At 43.4% G+C, this 16,671-nt stretch overlaps 1 protein-coding gene across 2 annotated transcripts in view; it reads left to right on the top strand.

The window, feature by feature from the left end:
• The window catches only part of LOC128100791 (ubiquinol-cytochrome-c reductase complex assembly factor 1), a 95,096-nt gene that overhangs the window by 38,462 nt on the left and 39,963 nt on the right, over positions 1 to 16,671 (top strand). For both annotated transcript variants that reach the window (XM_052723423.1, XM_052723424.1), the window contains one exon: positions 13,997 to 14,105. In XM_052723423.1, the coding sequence (XP_052579383.1) occupies positions 13,997 to 14,105 (109 nt within the window). The remainder of the gene's footprint in view (positions 1 to 13,996; positions 14,106 to 16,671) is intronic.

Raw genomic sequence — 16,671 nt, 5'->3', positions numbered from 1 at the left:
GTTTTGGGCCCAGTTGTACAGTGATCTTCCCAGAATTGGGGAACTCCCTCTCCTAAGGGGCGAAAACAGCTGGGGGAGGGATGGATCCACCCCAAGTCTGTAGAAAAGTTAGGTTCTTCCAGTTCTGTTCTCGTTAGCCTGAGGATTCAAGAGTATAAACTGAGGGGCAGGCAAACTCCATTTAGAGATGGCCGTAAGCTGAGCCACTGGAGGACCACGAATTGAAACATCTCTTGGAGTGGGAACTGTGAGACGAGGTGAGGAGGGGGCCACAAAGAAAGACCAAACAAAACCAGACAAACTCCTAGGAAATGGAAGGACCCTGATGATAGACTCTCAGAACATTTGCCTGGGCCCATACGTAATGGATCCTTATTGGTAGTCGGGTTAGGAGCAGGATGCTGAGCAGTCCTGCCTGTCCTCTGATGATCTTGTACTTCTCCTGTCTACTCTTTCTGGGTCCATAGTTTTTCAGTGGGTTGAGGTGTAAGACCGTAGACCCTTCTGTTCCTAGAAGACCTTTGTTTTCGTTGTATATTCAGTGTGCTTGTAGTGGCACTGACTATGTGTCCACTGTCTTTGCTTAACAAGGTCAGTATTGACTGTAGCTGCTGAGAAGATGCTGTTGAAGATACCCAGCATCCCTACATGGGCTTGGTAAAGCAGCCCTCCCACTTTTCCGTATCCCAGCCATCCACTGTGAGTCCTCAGGTGCCTGTACCAAAGCCAGCACTTCCTCTTGACACGCCCTTCATTTCCCCTGGTCTGCCAGTCTTCAGTTACCTAGCTCAAACTCTTGACTCCGAGCTAGCAGACATAAATGATTTGACTTTGTAACCCAGTGTGCATGTGAAGTCTTAGGTATTTATCGTTCTTACTGCTGTACAAACTCTTGTTCTTTCCTCCATATCTGAGTAAGCCATGATTTTCATCATCAGCCTTCTTTTCCCTCTGAAGGCAGTTCTGTGACCCTTTGGTATTTCTTCTCATTTTAAAATTTTAAAAATTTAATTCATAATGTTAAAAACATAAAAAGTATACATATTAATGGAGTGCTGTGTAATATTTTGGTACATATATATTATATAATTTGTGTTTGTGTCTGTCTACATGTGCTTTTGTATGCAGAGGCCAAAGGAGAGTGTGGGATGTCCTGCTTTATCACTGTTTGCCTTAATAATATTATAACTGTGGTGGTTTGAAAGAAAAAGGCCCCCAAAGGGAGTGGCACTATTATGAGATGTGACTTTGTTGGAGTAGGTATGACCTTATTGGAGGAAGTGTGTCACTGTGGGGGTGGGCTTTGGGGTCACATATATGCTCAAGCTATGCCCAGTGTCTAAGACTACTTCCTGTTGCCGCCTATCAAGATGTAGATTTCTCCAGAACCATGTCTGCCTGTATGCTGCCATACTCCCAGCCACCCTGTTTCCTGTCATGATGATAATGGACTAAACTTCTGAAACTGTAAGCTGCCACCTCAGTTAAATATTTTCCTTTATAAGAGTTGCTGTGGTCGCTGAGTGGTGGTGGCTCATGCCTTTAATCCCAACACTTGGTGGGCAGAGGCAGGGGGATCTCTGAGAGTTTGAGGCCAGCCTGGGCTACAGAGTGAGTTCCAGGACAGGCACCAAAACTATACAGAGAAACTCTGTCTCAAAAAACCAAAAAAAAAAAAAAAAAAAAAGAGTTGCCGTGGTTATGTTGTCTTTTCACAGCAATAGAAACCCTAACTAAGACAGAAGTAGGTACTGGGAATGAGGTATTGCTGTGATAGGCTGGACCATGTTTTTGTTTGGAGTAACATGGACTTTGAGAGTTTGAGTTAGGAAAGCAATGGAATGCTTTAAGTGCTACTTAATGGGCCATCCTAGAAGGAGCATGGAAGACAGTGGTGCTGATCTGATGAACTGTTGCTGGGGGCTGGCTTGAGAGGTTTCAGAGAATTTTAGTATGTGACCTAGAGATCATCCTTGTGATATTTTGGTGAAGAATGTGGCTGCTTTTTGCCCTTGTCTGAAAAGTCTGCCTGAGGCTAAAGTGAAGAGTTTTGGATTAATTCCATTGTCAGAGGAAATCTCAAAACAGCCTAGTATAGACCCTGTTGTGTGGTTACTAGTGTTAACTCTAATGAAGATTTATAATGAAAAGGAGCAAGCTGAGCAAGGAAAAGTATTTGAAGAGAAAAGGAGCACCAGAAAAATGGAATGAAGCTAAATCCCATCTTCAAGATGAGCAAATTAAGAAATGGAATAAAGGGAGTGGTGACCTCAGGGCAAGATCCCACCCAGCTGAATTTCCAACTTGTGAAAAGGAATTAAAGAAAAGCTTAGAACCAGGTGTGATGGTGCACACCCTTAATCCCAGCGCTCCAGAGGCAGAGGCTAGCAGATCTCTGAGTTTAAGGCCATTCTGGTCTACGGAGCAAGTTTCAGGACAGCCAAGCTTAGGCAGTGAAGGAAACCATGGAAAACAGAAAGCTGGTGAAGATGTAATTGAATGAGGAGCCATGTTCCAACCCCAGCAAGCAGCAGAACATGGCAGCTTCAGCCACGTGGTTCTGGAGTTAAGGACAGAAGAAAGAGGCTATGGAATGGTATGTACTCTTAAACGCCAAGTCCTGTGCACATACGTGCATGCACACACAGTAGATCTCATCCTTAGCCATACTGTGTAAGTGGATGAGAGGACTGCTACTTGGATTTCTGGATGTGGGAATGACCTGGTCACTTCTAATCTGTATAACATGCCCGCAGAAAAGGAGCCCGAAGGTAGCTTCGTGGAAACCCAGCAGGCAGTTTTAAAAACCACCTATCTAGTTCAGTCCTCTTGTCTTACACAAGGAAAGGTGGTTTTGGTGAGTTTATGACATTCATCACAGGTCACTTCACGTTCCACATCAGCAGTGGAGAATCTGAGACAAAGTCGAAGCTGACTCTGTTGACTGTTAATCCCTGAGTGTTCGAAAGGGATAGAGGTCTCTTCCCCTGAATATGAATAGCAATGGCAATCACTTATTGATGGCAGCTGTGAGGTGAGCACTGCTTTTCTTGGCATTCACTGTCTGTCCTGGTGAGCCCTGGAAATCGTAGATGGTTAAGGACAATTGTTGGCCTTCTGGGGCCCAGAGCCAGAGGATGGCCTGAGCAGTGAGGAAACTTGGAAAGTTTCAAGTTCCAAAGGAAGATGGAGAAGGAACATTAGAGAAGCCAGCTAAGAAGACTTGTAGAGAAGAAAAGGAAGTAAATTGTGGGTGGGAAAGGGTTTGGGGAGCATTCTGTCCCCATCACAGTGCAGCCAGAGAACTGCCTGGCAAGCACTGGCAGCATTTGCAAAGGCCTCCTGAAAACCACCCTTGCAGTTTTCCCGTGGCTGAAGGGTGTCCAGGCTCCTGCTGGATTCCAGGAGCTTGAGACCTGCCATATATGGTGGGCCCTGGCCACGTGCACAGCTGCTTTCTCCTGCCCCCAGCCAGAGTCTCGGTTCACACACCCACAAGTATAGGTTACTGCTTTTTTGTTTTTGTTCAAACCAAAGGTTCATTAAGCTGCCTTTTATCAGCACACGTGACCTTCAGTGCCCTGGTACTTGCCAGCCATGACTTTGATCTTTATAATGGATCTTAGTTATATGGTATATGCCTAGTGGTAGTTCACGTCAGGTGAGCTGGTTTCAGGTAGCATTTTTGCCCCACTTGTCTCTTGCCACAGACAAATCTGGTGGCTCCTATGTTCTCTGTAGAAGGCTTAGGCTTCACAGGGAGGAAGTTTAGGAAACTAGGTGGAGATAGCCCCAGGAAAGGGTCAGTGTGCCAGCTCACCAATAAATAAGCCATTCATTAGCAATCGAAGTGGCATGAGCATGGCTGTGTTGGCCTGGCTTTCATGGCCTCAGCTGATGGTAAAGTAAGGCAAACAAGTTCTATGAAAGTTCCACTTGAGATTCCTTTAGAGCAGTCAATGTGACAGACCCGATCACATGCCCACTGATACTGAATTCAGAATCAGATCCCCTCAAAAGCAGCTTACGTGATCCAACAAGGGCAAATCCTAAACACGTCTGAGTGAGACAGGCTGTTCAGTGCTGCCCAAATGTGGCAAGAAGTCAGCGTTAGGAATCACAAGAATCCTGCCCTCTAGATTGATGCTGAGAAGAGCTGTGGCCTTGTTTTGTGGCCTGAGGAGAGGAGAGGCTCTTGTTGCTTTTGACTGTGCAGACAAGGATGTGGCCCTAGCAGGAAGAGGCTGCTGGTGCTGGGCCGTCACTGAATTGAAGGAATAATGTGAGAGACACTGGCTTGGGGAAAGCTCTAGCTGTGTTTCAGGTCCTCTTTCTTACCGTGCGACCTTAAGTTCCTTAAACGCCCTGGTTTTCTGTGAAACACAGAGAGCTGTACTAGATAGGTAATTGTGTAAATATGAGAAGATGATGGGTTCAAGTCTTCTATTGTCTTTAGTCCTTTATCCGAGACTCCTGCTCAGTGAGCTTTTCCTCCTTGGCTGTCTCTGGGCTGGCCTTTTACAGAGATTGGGGAGCTCTCCTTTTTCTCTTTACTTTGCTAGCTGCGTTATTTGCCTTCCTTATATGTAAAAGAGAGCAGGATTATTTATGAGCCCCTGGAATCACTGAGAGACAGGATAGTGCTGAGGCTTAAAACCTCGATAATAAATTGTGGGTTTAAGAGCATCAGCAGAGTGGTAGGAGTCTGCAGCATCACAGTAGAGCCGTGGGGCTCACACTGTCTTCACAGGAGGTGCGCATAGGGATTTGTGAAGCAAGGGATTGATTAATTAATACAGGACTTTTTATCATTACCTTTTCCAAATGTGTACTTTGCATTCATAAGGGTAAGCTTTCCTTCCCCAAAGAGCCCTTTTCAGCATTTAACATAAAATCTGGATGTGGTGGTACAGGGCTGTAATCTAGCACTTTGGAAGTAGAAGCAGGAGGATCAAGTTTTAAGAGTAGCTTGAGCTGTGAAAAACTCTGTCTAAAAAGCTGGGCGGTTGTGGCTCACCCCTTTAATTCCAGCACTTGGGAGGCAGAAGCAGGTGGATCTCTGTGACTTCAAGGATAGCCTGGTCTACAGAGTGAATTCCAGAAAAGACGGCTACACAGAGAAACCCTATCTCAAAAAACCAAACCAAACCAACCAACCTACCTATTAACCAACCAATAAAAACCCTGTCTTAAAAAATAAATAAATAAAAATTAACATGAGCCTGAGCATTTAGTATGAGGAATACATTCACAGTGTCAAATTAAGTATTGGAGTTGAGCTGTTCGGTTCTTTTGTGTAAACTTAGTATTCTGGAAGTTGACTAGCTCATAATGACTCATACAGTCCGGGTGTGGCCCATTAGCTTTGTTTAACAGTAGGCCCTAGAACCCATCTAGTCTTTAGATGAGCCATTCTGAATTTGTTTCGTTAATTTTGCTTTTACCTTCCAACTTGTATTTTTGTCTTTGAATCTCACTTGGTAGTTTTATTCTCTTCTGTTTCACATGAATTGGTTTCTTTGGAGTCGGGGTAGGGGTTCATCTCCCTTTTTGCTTTTTGAGGCAGGGTTTTCCCTGTGTTACCTAGGCTACCCTCAAATTTAGGGTGTTATTGTATTTTTGCCTCAGTCTCTCTAGTGCTGGAGTTACAGACTTGCAACATCATACCTGGGTATGTGTGTATCTTTAGTAGAATTGAGTTTCTTCCTTTCCAAGAGTGGCTTTTGTTCTCATAGAAAGGCTTGCATCAGTTTAGGCGTCTTTCCCTTCCAATGTGTTTTCTCCATCTTGGATTTTATATTTTTTTATTTTTAATTAGGTATAGAGAGTGTGTTTGTGTGTGTGTATGTGGGGGGGGGGGGAGGTGCACATGTGTACACATGCCCAGAAGCCAGAGATATCATATCCCCTGGAACTGGAGTTAGAAGAGGCTGTGAGCCACTTGACATGGGTGTTGGGAACTTAATCTTGGTCCTCTGGAAGAGCAGACTAAATAAAGACCATGCTCTTAACCACTGAGCCATCTGTCCTGTCCTCCAATATGCTTTTTCTTTTAAAAAGAAATTTTTAAAGATTTATTTTATGTATATGAATCCATTGCCTGTGTTCATGAATATATGTGTACAATCACATGTGTACCTGGGGCCCTCAGGGGTAAAAAGAGGGCAGGCATCAGATCCCCTAGAACTAACTGGAGTTATATGTGATCTGTGGGTGCTGAGAATCGAACTCTGGTCCGCTGTGAGAGCAGCCAGGGCTATTAGCCACTGAGCCATCTCACCAGTCCCCCAATATGCTTTTTCTAATGTGATGCTAGTTTTAAAACTTAAAGTATGCCCTGTGAGGATTAAAGGGAAAACTGAGTCCGTAGATTATGGAGGGCTTGTTCTGGTCTGTGAGAAAGGCAAACAAACCTGCCTTAGTGTAGTTCTAGATGCAGGTCTCAGTGTTGACACTAGGTCTGTAACTTTGGGTGGATTACTGCTCTAGATGTGGGGCTTTTTTCTTTCTTAAAAATCATTTAAATCTGCCCCCCCCCCCCCCAATAGGGCTTCTCTGTGTAGCCCTGGCTGTCCTGGAGCTTGCTTTGTAGACCAGGCTGGCCTTGAACTCATGGAGATCTGCATGCCTCTGCCTCCCAATTAAAGGTCTATGCCACCATTGCCCAGCTAAAAATTATTCTTATTTTAAGTATGTGCATGTTTTGCCTACATATATGTCTGTGTACCATGTGCATGCCTGGGACCCCTGGAAGTCAGAAGAGGACATCTGATCCCATGGAACTGGAGTTACAGATGGTTCCGAGTTACCCTGTGGGTTCTGGGAATTGAACCCTGGTCCTCTGGAGAACAAGTACTTTTAACTGCTCCAGCCCCAGGCCAAGATGTGAGTACTTTCAACAGTGGGATCAAGACAGTAGGAATATCAGAGATGCAGAGGCTAAGACAGGAGGAATCTTGTCCTGCCCCCCCCCCCCCACGTGCTTTGTTTTTTTGCTTTTGTTTTTGTTTTTGGTGTGTGTGTGTATGTATGTGTTAAAGTCTCACACTTCTGCCAGGCTGATCTGGAACTTGATATGTGCTTCAGGAGGTCCTCCTCAGTCTCTGAGTGCTGGGATTGAAGGTGTAAGCTACTGTGTCCGGTATGGTAATTTGAGGGCTATCTATATAGCAAAACTATGAAAGCAGGAAAGAAATGCACTTACAGCACTTAGCCAGGGGCTTGGGATGCAGTAATATCAGCTGTTCATTTTAGCATTTGCTCTCTCTTGCTATTTAATTTTTTTCTTTCCTAGTCATCTTTAGAATATTAAAAATTGCCAGACAAGCTGTATTCTGCCTAGAGCAGATGCCACTCTCACTGTTTGGGATTTGTGTGTGTGTGTGTGTGTGTGTGTGTGTGTGTGTGTGTGTGTGCGCACATGTCACGGCACCTGTCACCTCCTGTATGGAGGTCAGAGGACAACCGTGGGTGTTGGTCTTCACCTTTCGTTTTGTTTAAGATGGAGTCTCCCGATGTTGTGCTGCACAGGCTAGGCTAGAGGGCCAGTGAGTTTCTGGGGATTCTCCTCTTCACTTCTCAATGTCAGAATAGTGTGTGTAGATGCTACCATGGTGAAGAAAGGAAAAGCTGCCACTTTGTATTGAAAGGAAGACTAGACACTGGTACTGTGTGTGTAGATTATATAGAAGGACTCCTGAGGACTAGTTGCTGTAGCTGCTGTTGGGAGGAGACTGCTTGGGAAGGGGTAGAAAGGAATCTTCCTTTTCATTCCTTGTATTATCTGTTCAAAGCAGTTTCTAAGCAGAGGAGAAGCAGAATTGAATGTGATGAGTTGCAAGGTAGGGTGTTCTAGGAGCTGGCCTTGAGCTGCCCATTGGACATCCCAGACAGCTGCCTGTCTTACCGTGTGGGCATGGCCTTCAGCTCTGCTTCTTCTTCTTCTTCTTCTTCTTCTTCTTCTTCTTCTTCTTCTTCTTCTTCTTATTATTATTATTATTATTATTATTATTATTATTATTATTATTATTAAGAGAGTAAGTACAAACGTTCTTTACAGTGGGACTTTGCTTCTTAACTTCTTACAGAGTTTGATTCATGAATTTGGGGCAAATTGATGAGCTTCTAGTCAGCGTGGTGGCTGGAGGACCCTGTGGGTCAGAATCTTAGTTTTTCCTGACAACACAGGAGCCTTCAGTACATACGCTGAGAGGAAAAATGGATTCTTGGCCTTCTAAGGAGATATTTGCTGTTGAACTTTATAGCGTGAAGTGTTTTGCATCGGCCACATATGAACTAATTTGATGCAGTATTTTAGGAATAATTTGAACTTTCTCTTCTTTTGTTGATAGCTTTCAATACTAAACTATTTCCTAAACTATTGGGAGCACCAAAGTTAGATCGCAGTTCATAACAAATATCGCTGTTTATACATTTCTCTTAAAAGGCAGGGCAATCTTGTGTTTCCAGACAATGACCTTGGTTCCCCAAAAGAAAGACTTCCTCCACTTTGTCACTTTCCAGCCTTGGTGATGTTGATATTAATTGTGGGCTAAGGCTGGGAGGAAGAGCTAACTTCTCGGTGACTCATCTGCTCTGAGTGCCAACATGGAATCTCATTACATCTTTTCTCCCAGTGACTTGCCATTGGCTGCTTAGTCCAGAAAGGTTCAGACTTTTCTCAGCATGACATTTCAAAGCCACTCAGGATTTCTCTGGCTTCACTTTCCTGCTTCTTACACTCTACCCTGTCACAGAGTTAGGTCTTCATTGTTCCTTCAACATGTGCTGACTTCTTCCATGGGCCCGCCTTTGCAATGGTGTTCTGGCGTTTGGAAAGCCGTTCGCCTTTTGTGCTGTCTGCTTCAGCCCATCCTCCCAAGCCCAGATATGTTTCCTTCCCATCCAACTTCCTCAGATCCCATCCCTCCCAGATAATCTTTCAAACTCCATTGCAGATTTTTCTTGGGATACTGCCTTCTTTTGTTTTGCATATATTTATTTATTTTGTGTATGTACACACGTGTGCATATGTGCCATGGTGTGCATGTGTAGTTTAGAGGCCAACTCTTGGGAGTCGATTCTCTCCTCCTACCATGTGGGTTCGAGGGAGTCAGCCTTGGCAGCAAGTGCCCTTACCCACTGAGCCATCTAACCAGCCCCTTTCTGTTGTTTGTATGTGCCTTGTTCTGTGTCTCCTAGGAGACACACGGCTTGAGAGCTGGACTCCTGGCTTTGCCGTCGCTGTGATACCTAGTCATTCCACCTTAGACCTACATGCAGGAGGAGCTCAGTTTCCGTTCACGGGCTAACTCGTCAGTCAGCTTGAGAGGACCTTCATTGTATATTACCTTGGTAGCACAGATGACATTGAGCTGACCATTATCTTATAATGGCTATAGAACAAGCTGTGCTGTGAACCCCCAAACCTTTCACCTCATGTTGATATAGTTAGAAAGTTTATGGTCTGAAAAAATCCATGCCTTTTAAACCCCAGAGGGCAGGTGTAGTAACAGACTACAGAATTTTCAAATAAATGAAGAATTCCATTACCTCACTATTGCTGTTGATGAATTGGCCTCCTATGACACTTAAGCATCAGAACACATTGAGTCTTTTCAGGTGAGAGGCTGACAAGAACAATTTGATTAACTTTTTAAAAAGCCTTATAAAGAAAATGCTGTTGAACTTCCCTCAGTGCATTTCTCCTTTGAAATATGCTCTCTATTGTATACTGTAGTCCAGTCTTTCTCACAGCCTGGTCATTATTGTCTCAAGGTCTTACATTGGGTACTAACTGGAGTCAGAGGCTAATGAATGAAAATACCAACAGATCCACTGAGATCAGCAGTGAACCTTTGGTCAGAAAAAGCTGTGTGCTCAGGCTTAGGGATGCTCAGTGGTTAAGGGAGGTACGACCTTCACAAAGGACCTGAATTTGATTTCCAGCACTCAACTTGGGCTGCTCACAACTGCCTATAAATAATAATAAAAAAGGTTTCGTGTTCACCAAACATTTATTCTCCTTATGTGAACTAGCTAGTTTTCTACCTTTTGAAGTTGTCTGTTCAATTACTTAAATCTTTAGGTACTTAGCTACTGGACAGGCCATCAGAATTGGGTGGCAAGTGCCTTTACCTCTTGCCAGCCTGCTCGCTCATCTTTTTTCTCTTTCTCGTCTTCTTAATTTTAATTTTATTTTTAATTGGCCCATCATTGTATATATTTATAGATTATACAATATTTCAACACATATATACATTGTATTATAATCAAACCAGGTCATTAACATACCCATCATCTCATATTATTTCTGTGGAGTGAGGATTTTTAAAATCTTCTCTTCTAGCCATTTTCAAATATATTACATTATTGTTGCTGTAGTCACACTACTGTGCAATAGATCAGAACTTACTCTTTAATATGGCTGTAACCTCATTTCTTCAGATACAATGTTCAAAGTTAGAATCGGTAGATGCTGCTATTCCAAGCAGATTTAGAGTCTTGCCTTACACACTTGAGGATATATTTTAGTTGCATCTGAAAGCACACTAATTTGGGGTCAGCATCATTACTCTCTTGACTTGCATTGAGCATGTTCTATTTCCTTCATCTTTAAAGGCTTTTTTACATTGGTAGGTGTGGTTCAAACATTGTGGACCTTTGGGCCTTTTTTCCCCTGTTGAGATTCTTGTAAGGTGCAGCCCATTGAGACAGACTTGTGGAGATATTTTTGGTTCATGGTTGGGTCATGTAGCATATTTGTTCTCTTGCCCAGCTTGTCATCTGCCCATTTGATAAGTATGTTTTCTTCTTCCAATTTAGTCATTCACAGAGGTGTTGAGGCAAGTCAGATTGGAATCATTCCATCGTTGCTTGTAGAGGAGTGTAGTGAGACAGGGTCTTGCTCTGTAGCTCGGGCTGGCCTTGAATTTGCAATCCTCTTGTCTCTACCTCCCGTGTATTGGGATTTGCATATATGTGTCCTCATAGCCTGCTCTGAACATGAACCTGTTCACTGCTTCTCTTCTCTTTTCTTTTTCTTTTTCTTTTTCTTTTTTTTTAAGGTAGGATCTTGAGGTGTAGACCAGGCTGTCCTTGAACTTACAGAGATCCTCTACTGGGACTAAAGGCAGATACCACTACTCCTGGCTAGTTTTCTTTTTAAAGATTTATTTTTATTTATGCGTATGTGTGTGGGTACCCAAGGAGTCCAGAAGAGGGTATAAGATCCCTTGGAGCTACAGTTACAGGCCACTGTGAGCCACTCAGTGTTGGTGCTAGTAACTGAACTTGGGTTCTCTGCAATAGCAGTACATGCAGGCTACTCGGGGCAGTAAGTGAACGACGAACGGACAGACATATGTACAGTGAAGCTGGATCAGGATGGACAGACACATGTCCAGTGAAGCTGGATCCAGTGGGGTTCTCTAATGAACTGCTGTCTCCACAGCTTGCAACCTCAGTGTGTTTATTAGGTATAGCAGCAGGGGAGGGGTTAGCTAGTCTCAGTAGGAGGTCTGTATAGTTGAGGAGTCTCAGGGTGTTTATGGAGGAGGAAGTTGCAGTTGCTAGTCTTTGTGGAACACCAATACTTGTCTATGCTTTGACTCCCAAGAAAAGCTTTGTATTTCTCTTGAGCCTGGCTCACATGGGTAACAGCTTTGCCATGGGTCTGAGGTTCTGGGCATCCTTGAGATGTGGCCATTCCCGTGTCAAAATATATATATATTCTCTCAGGACTTCATTTACTCAAGACTTCATTTCATCCTACACACATACATTTAACTGCTGAGCCATCTCTCCAGCCCCCTTTTAGTGGATTTTAATGGGCAGATTTTGTATGAAGATAGAATTGGATAAGATATTCTGAAATTATAGCAGGAACTGTCTTTCAGTTGACCAGTCTGTTGCAGTCATTTAATATCTAGTTCAAAACATTAGAAATTAGTATGGTAATAAGAATAATGTTAGGAACTACTTTGAAAAGTTAGTAACCTTGATTACATTCTTTTGTATAATTAAATACAATACTTAAAAATATTTGTATTATTTTTAATTATGTATATACATGTGCGTATGAGTGTTGGTATATGAGGAGGCCAGAAGCCTCGGATACCCCTGGAACTTGAATTACAGGTAGTTGTGAGCCACCTGATGTGGGTGCTAGGAACTGAATTTGGGTCTTCTGGAAGAGTAGAATGTGCTCTTAACCATTGAGCCATTTCTCCTGCCCCTAAATATAATATTTTAAATTAATAAAAATGACATAATTCTTGCTGAGTATGGTGGTGTTTGCCTGTAGTCCTAGCACTCAGGAGGAAAAGGCAGGTGGATCTCTTGAGTTTGAGGCCAGCCTGGTCTACATAGTGAGTTCCAGGGCAACCAGAGGTACTTACTGAGACCCTGTCTCAAAACAAAACAACAACAAACAAAAACAAGCTTGATCTTTGCCTTCAATGGAATTTACATCTAGTGGGAGAACAACTTGATAATTATAAAAATATAATTATAGTATTCTCAGTGATCTGTATGCCAAACAAACATTAGCTAAGAAAAGTAGAATGCACACCACAAATGTAATTGAAAATTTTCTACATTTCTAGTTACATTTTTAAAGAAAGAAGAAATGAAAGTGACTTTGAAGAGAATGCTAGTTTTTAATGTGTGGGGTATGTGGAGGGTGGTGGTGCTGGGGTACATAAGAATGAATGTGCAGGTACATGTACCACATGGGAGACGGGAGGAAGATGTTATGTTTCTTCTGTTGCTCTGCACCTGACGCTTACTGTTTGGACTAAGCCAGCTGACCAGGGAGCTCTCGGGCGCCACCTGTCTCCAGCCCCCAACGCTACAGTTGCAGGCATGCCCAACCACACGTATCTTTTTATGTGGGTGCGTGGATTCTAATTCCATGCTTCATGTTTGTAGAGCAAGTGCTCTTACTCACTGAGCCATCTCCCAGCCCCTGAAATTAATTCAGTAATAGATTTCGTTTAAACATAGGAAATAATATTTCAATGTGACAGCAATATTTAAAATGTGATTCTTTTTCTTACTGTATCTGTGAAATCCTTGGAGTAGCCATATTTAAAGTACTAATAGCTAGCGGCTACTGTACTAGACAGGAAAATTCTTCGACCACCTTTAGAAAATTCTATAGTGGTGAACAAATATTTTCCCCAGCTGAATGGAGAATTTAGACTTGATTCTCTTCTAACAACCACATATGATTTCCTCCATTTGTGAGGGAGGCTTTTGAGATGTCCCTGTTTTCATGGTTCATGGTACTTACATTATCATGTGTGATATATAAATTTTTTTCTTTTCTTTCTTTTTTTTGTTTTTCTCTGTGTAGCTTTGGAGCCTATCCTGGAACTCGCTCTGTAAGCAGGCTGGCCTCGAACTCACAGAGATCCACCTAGCTCTGCCTCCCGAGTGCTGGGATTAAAGGTGTGCACCACCACCGCCTGGCTTTTTTAAATTTTTTTTTGAGACAGGGTTTCTCCTTGTAGCCTAAGTTGTCCTGGAACTCACTCTGTAGATCAGGCTGTCCTGGAACTCACAGAGATCCACCTGCTTCTGCCTCCCGAGTGGTGGGATTAAAGGTATGCACCATCACTGCCTAGCACAAGTTTTTTTCAACTGCACACTTCAGATGGACTTTTTTTTGGTTTTTTTTTTTTGTTGTTTTGTTTTTTGAGACAGGGTTTCTCTGTGTAGCTTTGCGCCTTTTCCTGGATCTCGCTCTGTAGACCAGGCTGGTCTTGAACTCACAAAGATCCACCTGCCTCTGCCTCCCGAGTGCTGGGATTAAAGGCGTGCTCCACCACCGCCTAGCCAGATGGACTTTTTTTTTCTTCTCACAGTGTCTGTATTATAGCTGAGTTAAAGACCAGCTGAGTTTTTGATTCAGTGTGCCGTGTTAAAATCATTCTTCTATAAATCGTGTGAAAAAAATGTAGTCACCCAGCCACTCTTTTTTGCTTTTACTTAGGATGTGTCTAGTCCGAATGAAGCAGGAAGGCCGAACTGGAAAATACATGTGCCGGATCATAGTTCATTTTATGTGGGAAGACGTGGAGCAGCGAGGCAGAGTTATGGGGGTAAGCGCTTGCCTGCAGATGCCGATCCCGGGCAACTGTGATGAAAGAAGGTCTGACCTGAGTCTGGGGTTCTTTCTGTTTTAGGGTGCCTTTGCTTTTGGATTTCTGTGAAATGTTGCCTAATGTCAAAGAGGCAGTTCAGCTATAGTCCTTTTTTTTGCCTCTTGGAAGCCTGACATACCACAGATACTTTATGGGTTTGTGCACATTATTGTGGTTTGTTGGTATGAGGACATCTTGCATACAGAAGTAGATAGGATATGGTGATAGAGAGGATGGAATGGGGAACAAATGTTAATCTAGTTTAAGGACACTGCCTTTGACATTATTCAGTGTTTGAATTAGATCCCCTTTTAAGTTCTTTGGTTGATTGGTTGATTGGTTTTGATTTTTTTGAGACATGGACTCATATATGCTGGCCATGGGCTTGCTATAAAGCTTTGAACTCCTGATTCTCCTGCCTCCACTTCCTAAGTGCGAGGATTATAGGCTTGTACCACCATACCTGACTCTCTAAGTCAGTCCTTATGGGAAGATCCTAGGATAGGGTCTGCTGTCCTAGGACCTAAAGAAAACTCTGGTCACTAGCAACCTAGAAGATTTTGGCAAAATACTCATTGAAAATAAATACTTTAGAAAATTTAGTAATTAGCCTGAGAAAGGAGAATATAGAACTTACGGTTGTGTGCGTGTGTGTGTGTGTGTGTGTGTGTGTGTGTGTGTGTGTGTGTGTGTAAAATGACTGCTAGCTATAGAAAATAAGTGGTTTTATGCGTGTGTGTATGTTTTATCATACATGATCTCATTCTTTCTGTACTTCCATGCAACTCTCTGTTTAACGCAGCATTGTTTTGGAGGTCTTTCCATGCTGCATGGGTGTTCAGTCATGCTGACCTGTATTACAGTGCCCATGTTCACAGACTCCTATGCTGTTGTCTGTTAACCTCGTGTACGTGTTCTCTGTGTAAAATTGCAACCTTTCAGACTTAATACCATGCATGTAGGTGATGGCTTACTCCTGGGATCCTGGGTTAAGGGTTTTCTTGTGTCTTTGAAGGAACTATAGTGTAGGAAGCACCGTAAACATGGGTCTGCCTTTAAGTATCTTTATGGACATTTACATGCCATTGGCATTTCTGTTCATTCTGAGAAAATGAAACATCAGCTGTAGCTGTTACTGTCACTGTCTGCCTTGAAGTCACAAGTGGGTGCTTGCACTCTTTAATGTGTATATGTGTGTTCCTGGGTGTATGTATGTGTGCTGTGTAGATGCAGGAGCCCTCTAATCCCTTCAATGATACAGTTGTGAGCCACCATGTGGGTGCTGGGAACCGAACCCAGGTCCTCTTGAAGAACAAGTGGTACTCTTAACCACTGAGCCATCTCTGGCCGCATACTGAGCTCTGTTTACAACTCTCCTCTTAGGTTTCTGTTGCATTCCTCCCACTGTCATGCCTGCTGGCTTTCTTTGCAGTCCAGAGGGAGGTCAGCAGACCGAGCGACTCATAAGCTGGATTTTCTACATCCTCAAGTGTTTACTACTCAGTTCTGGACACATGGACTCGAGTGGTGTTGGCATCTCTGCTCAACCTATTAATGATGGCCAGTAATCCCTGCCAGAGCCCGCCCGCGCGCGCGGACTGCCAGGGGTTGCGTTAGTGACTCTTTCATTAAATGAACCTGCTTTGCTTATCTCTGTTGACTGAACTCCGCTGGCAGTGGGACACTAGAACCATGTGAGCCACAGCTGTCCTGTCCTAAATAGCCTAATAATCCCGAAATTGCTGACTCCCGGACCACAGGAGTTTTTAATTCCACCCTCTCCCACTGATTTTCTCTTCCCTATGTAACAGCAGCTGACATTTGCGCCTTTGTGTGTGACCTCCCTCCTCCATCGTAAGCTATGAGAGCAGGAGACTGTTCCGTTCTATTGTTTGCTTGTGTGGTGACATCAAATGGATAAGGAGGATGAGCTGAGTGAGGGCATATGGTAAACTTCAGCCTCTGCTATATTCTGTTTGTTTGTTTGCTTATTTGTTTGTTTGAGACAGGGTCTCATTAGATAGCTCTAGCTGGCCTAGAACTTACTATGTGGACCAGGCTGGCCTCTTATTCACAGAGATCCACCTCTGCTGCCTCCCAAGTACCGGGATAAAAAGTGTGCACCATGATGCTAGTATATCCTGTTTTAAGGTAACTTAGTAGATAAATGGAACTTGATTCATTCCTTTCTGGTACAGTCCTCAGGAGTCTTTGAATTTTTTTCTCCACTCTTTTGTCTATTTGGATTGTTCTAGATACTGTGCCATCCTATAGGGCAGTATAATGTTCCTCCTTTTAGTGTACCTACAGTTCATCTGGTGACCTTGATAAAGTACAGATGTGATTCAGCATTTCTGACCAGGGCCAGGGAATATGCTTTTCCTCCCTCCCTCCCTCCCTCCCTTCTTTCCTTTCTCTCTGTCTCTTTTCCAGAGTATCCCAGGCTGGCCTTGAACTCACTGTGTAACCCAGGATGACCTTAAACTTCTGATTCTCTTGTCTCCACCTCCCGAATGCCACAATT

The sequence above is a fragment of the Peromyscus californicus genome, unplaced genomic scaffold (genome assembly GCF_007827085.1).
Source record: "Peromyscus californicus insignis strain IS unplaced genomic scaffold, ASM782708v3 Scaffold_7__1_contigs__length_154581171, whole genome shotgun sequence".
NCBI lineage: Eukaryota > Metazoa > Chordata > Mammalia > Rodentia > Cricetidae > Peromyscus > Peromyscus californicus.
Note: the sequence above shows the minus strand (reverse complement) of the source record. Positions and strands in the feature narration are given on the sequence as shown.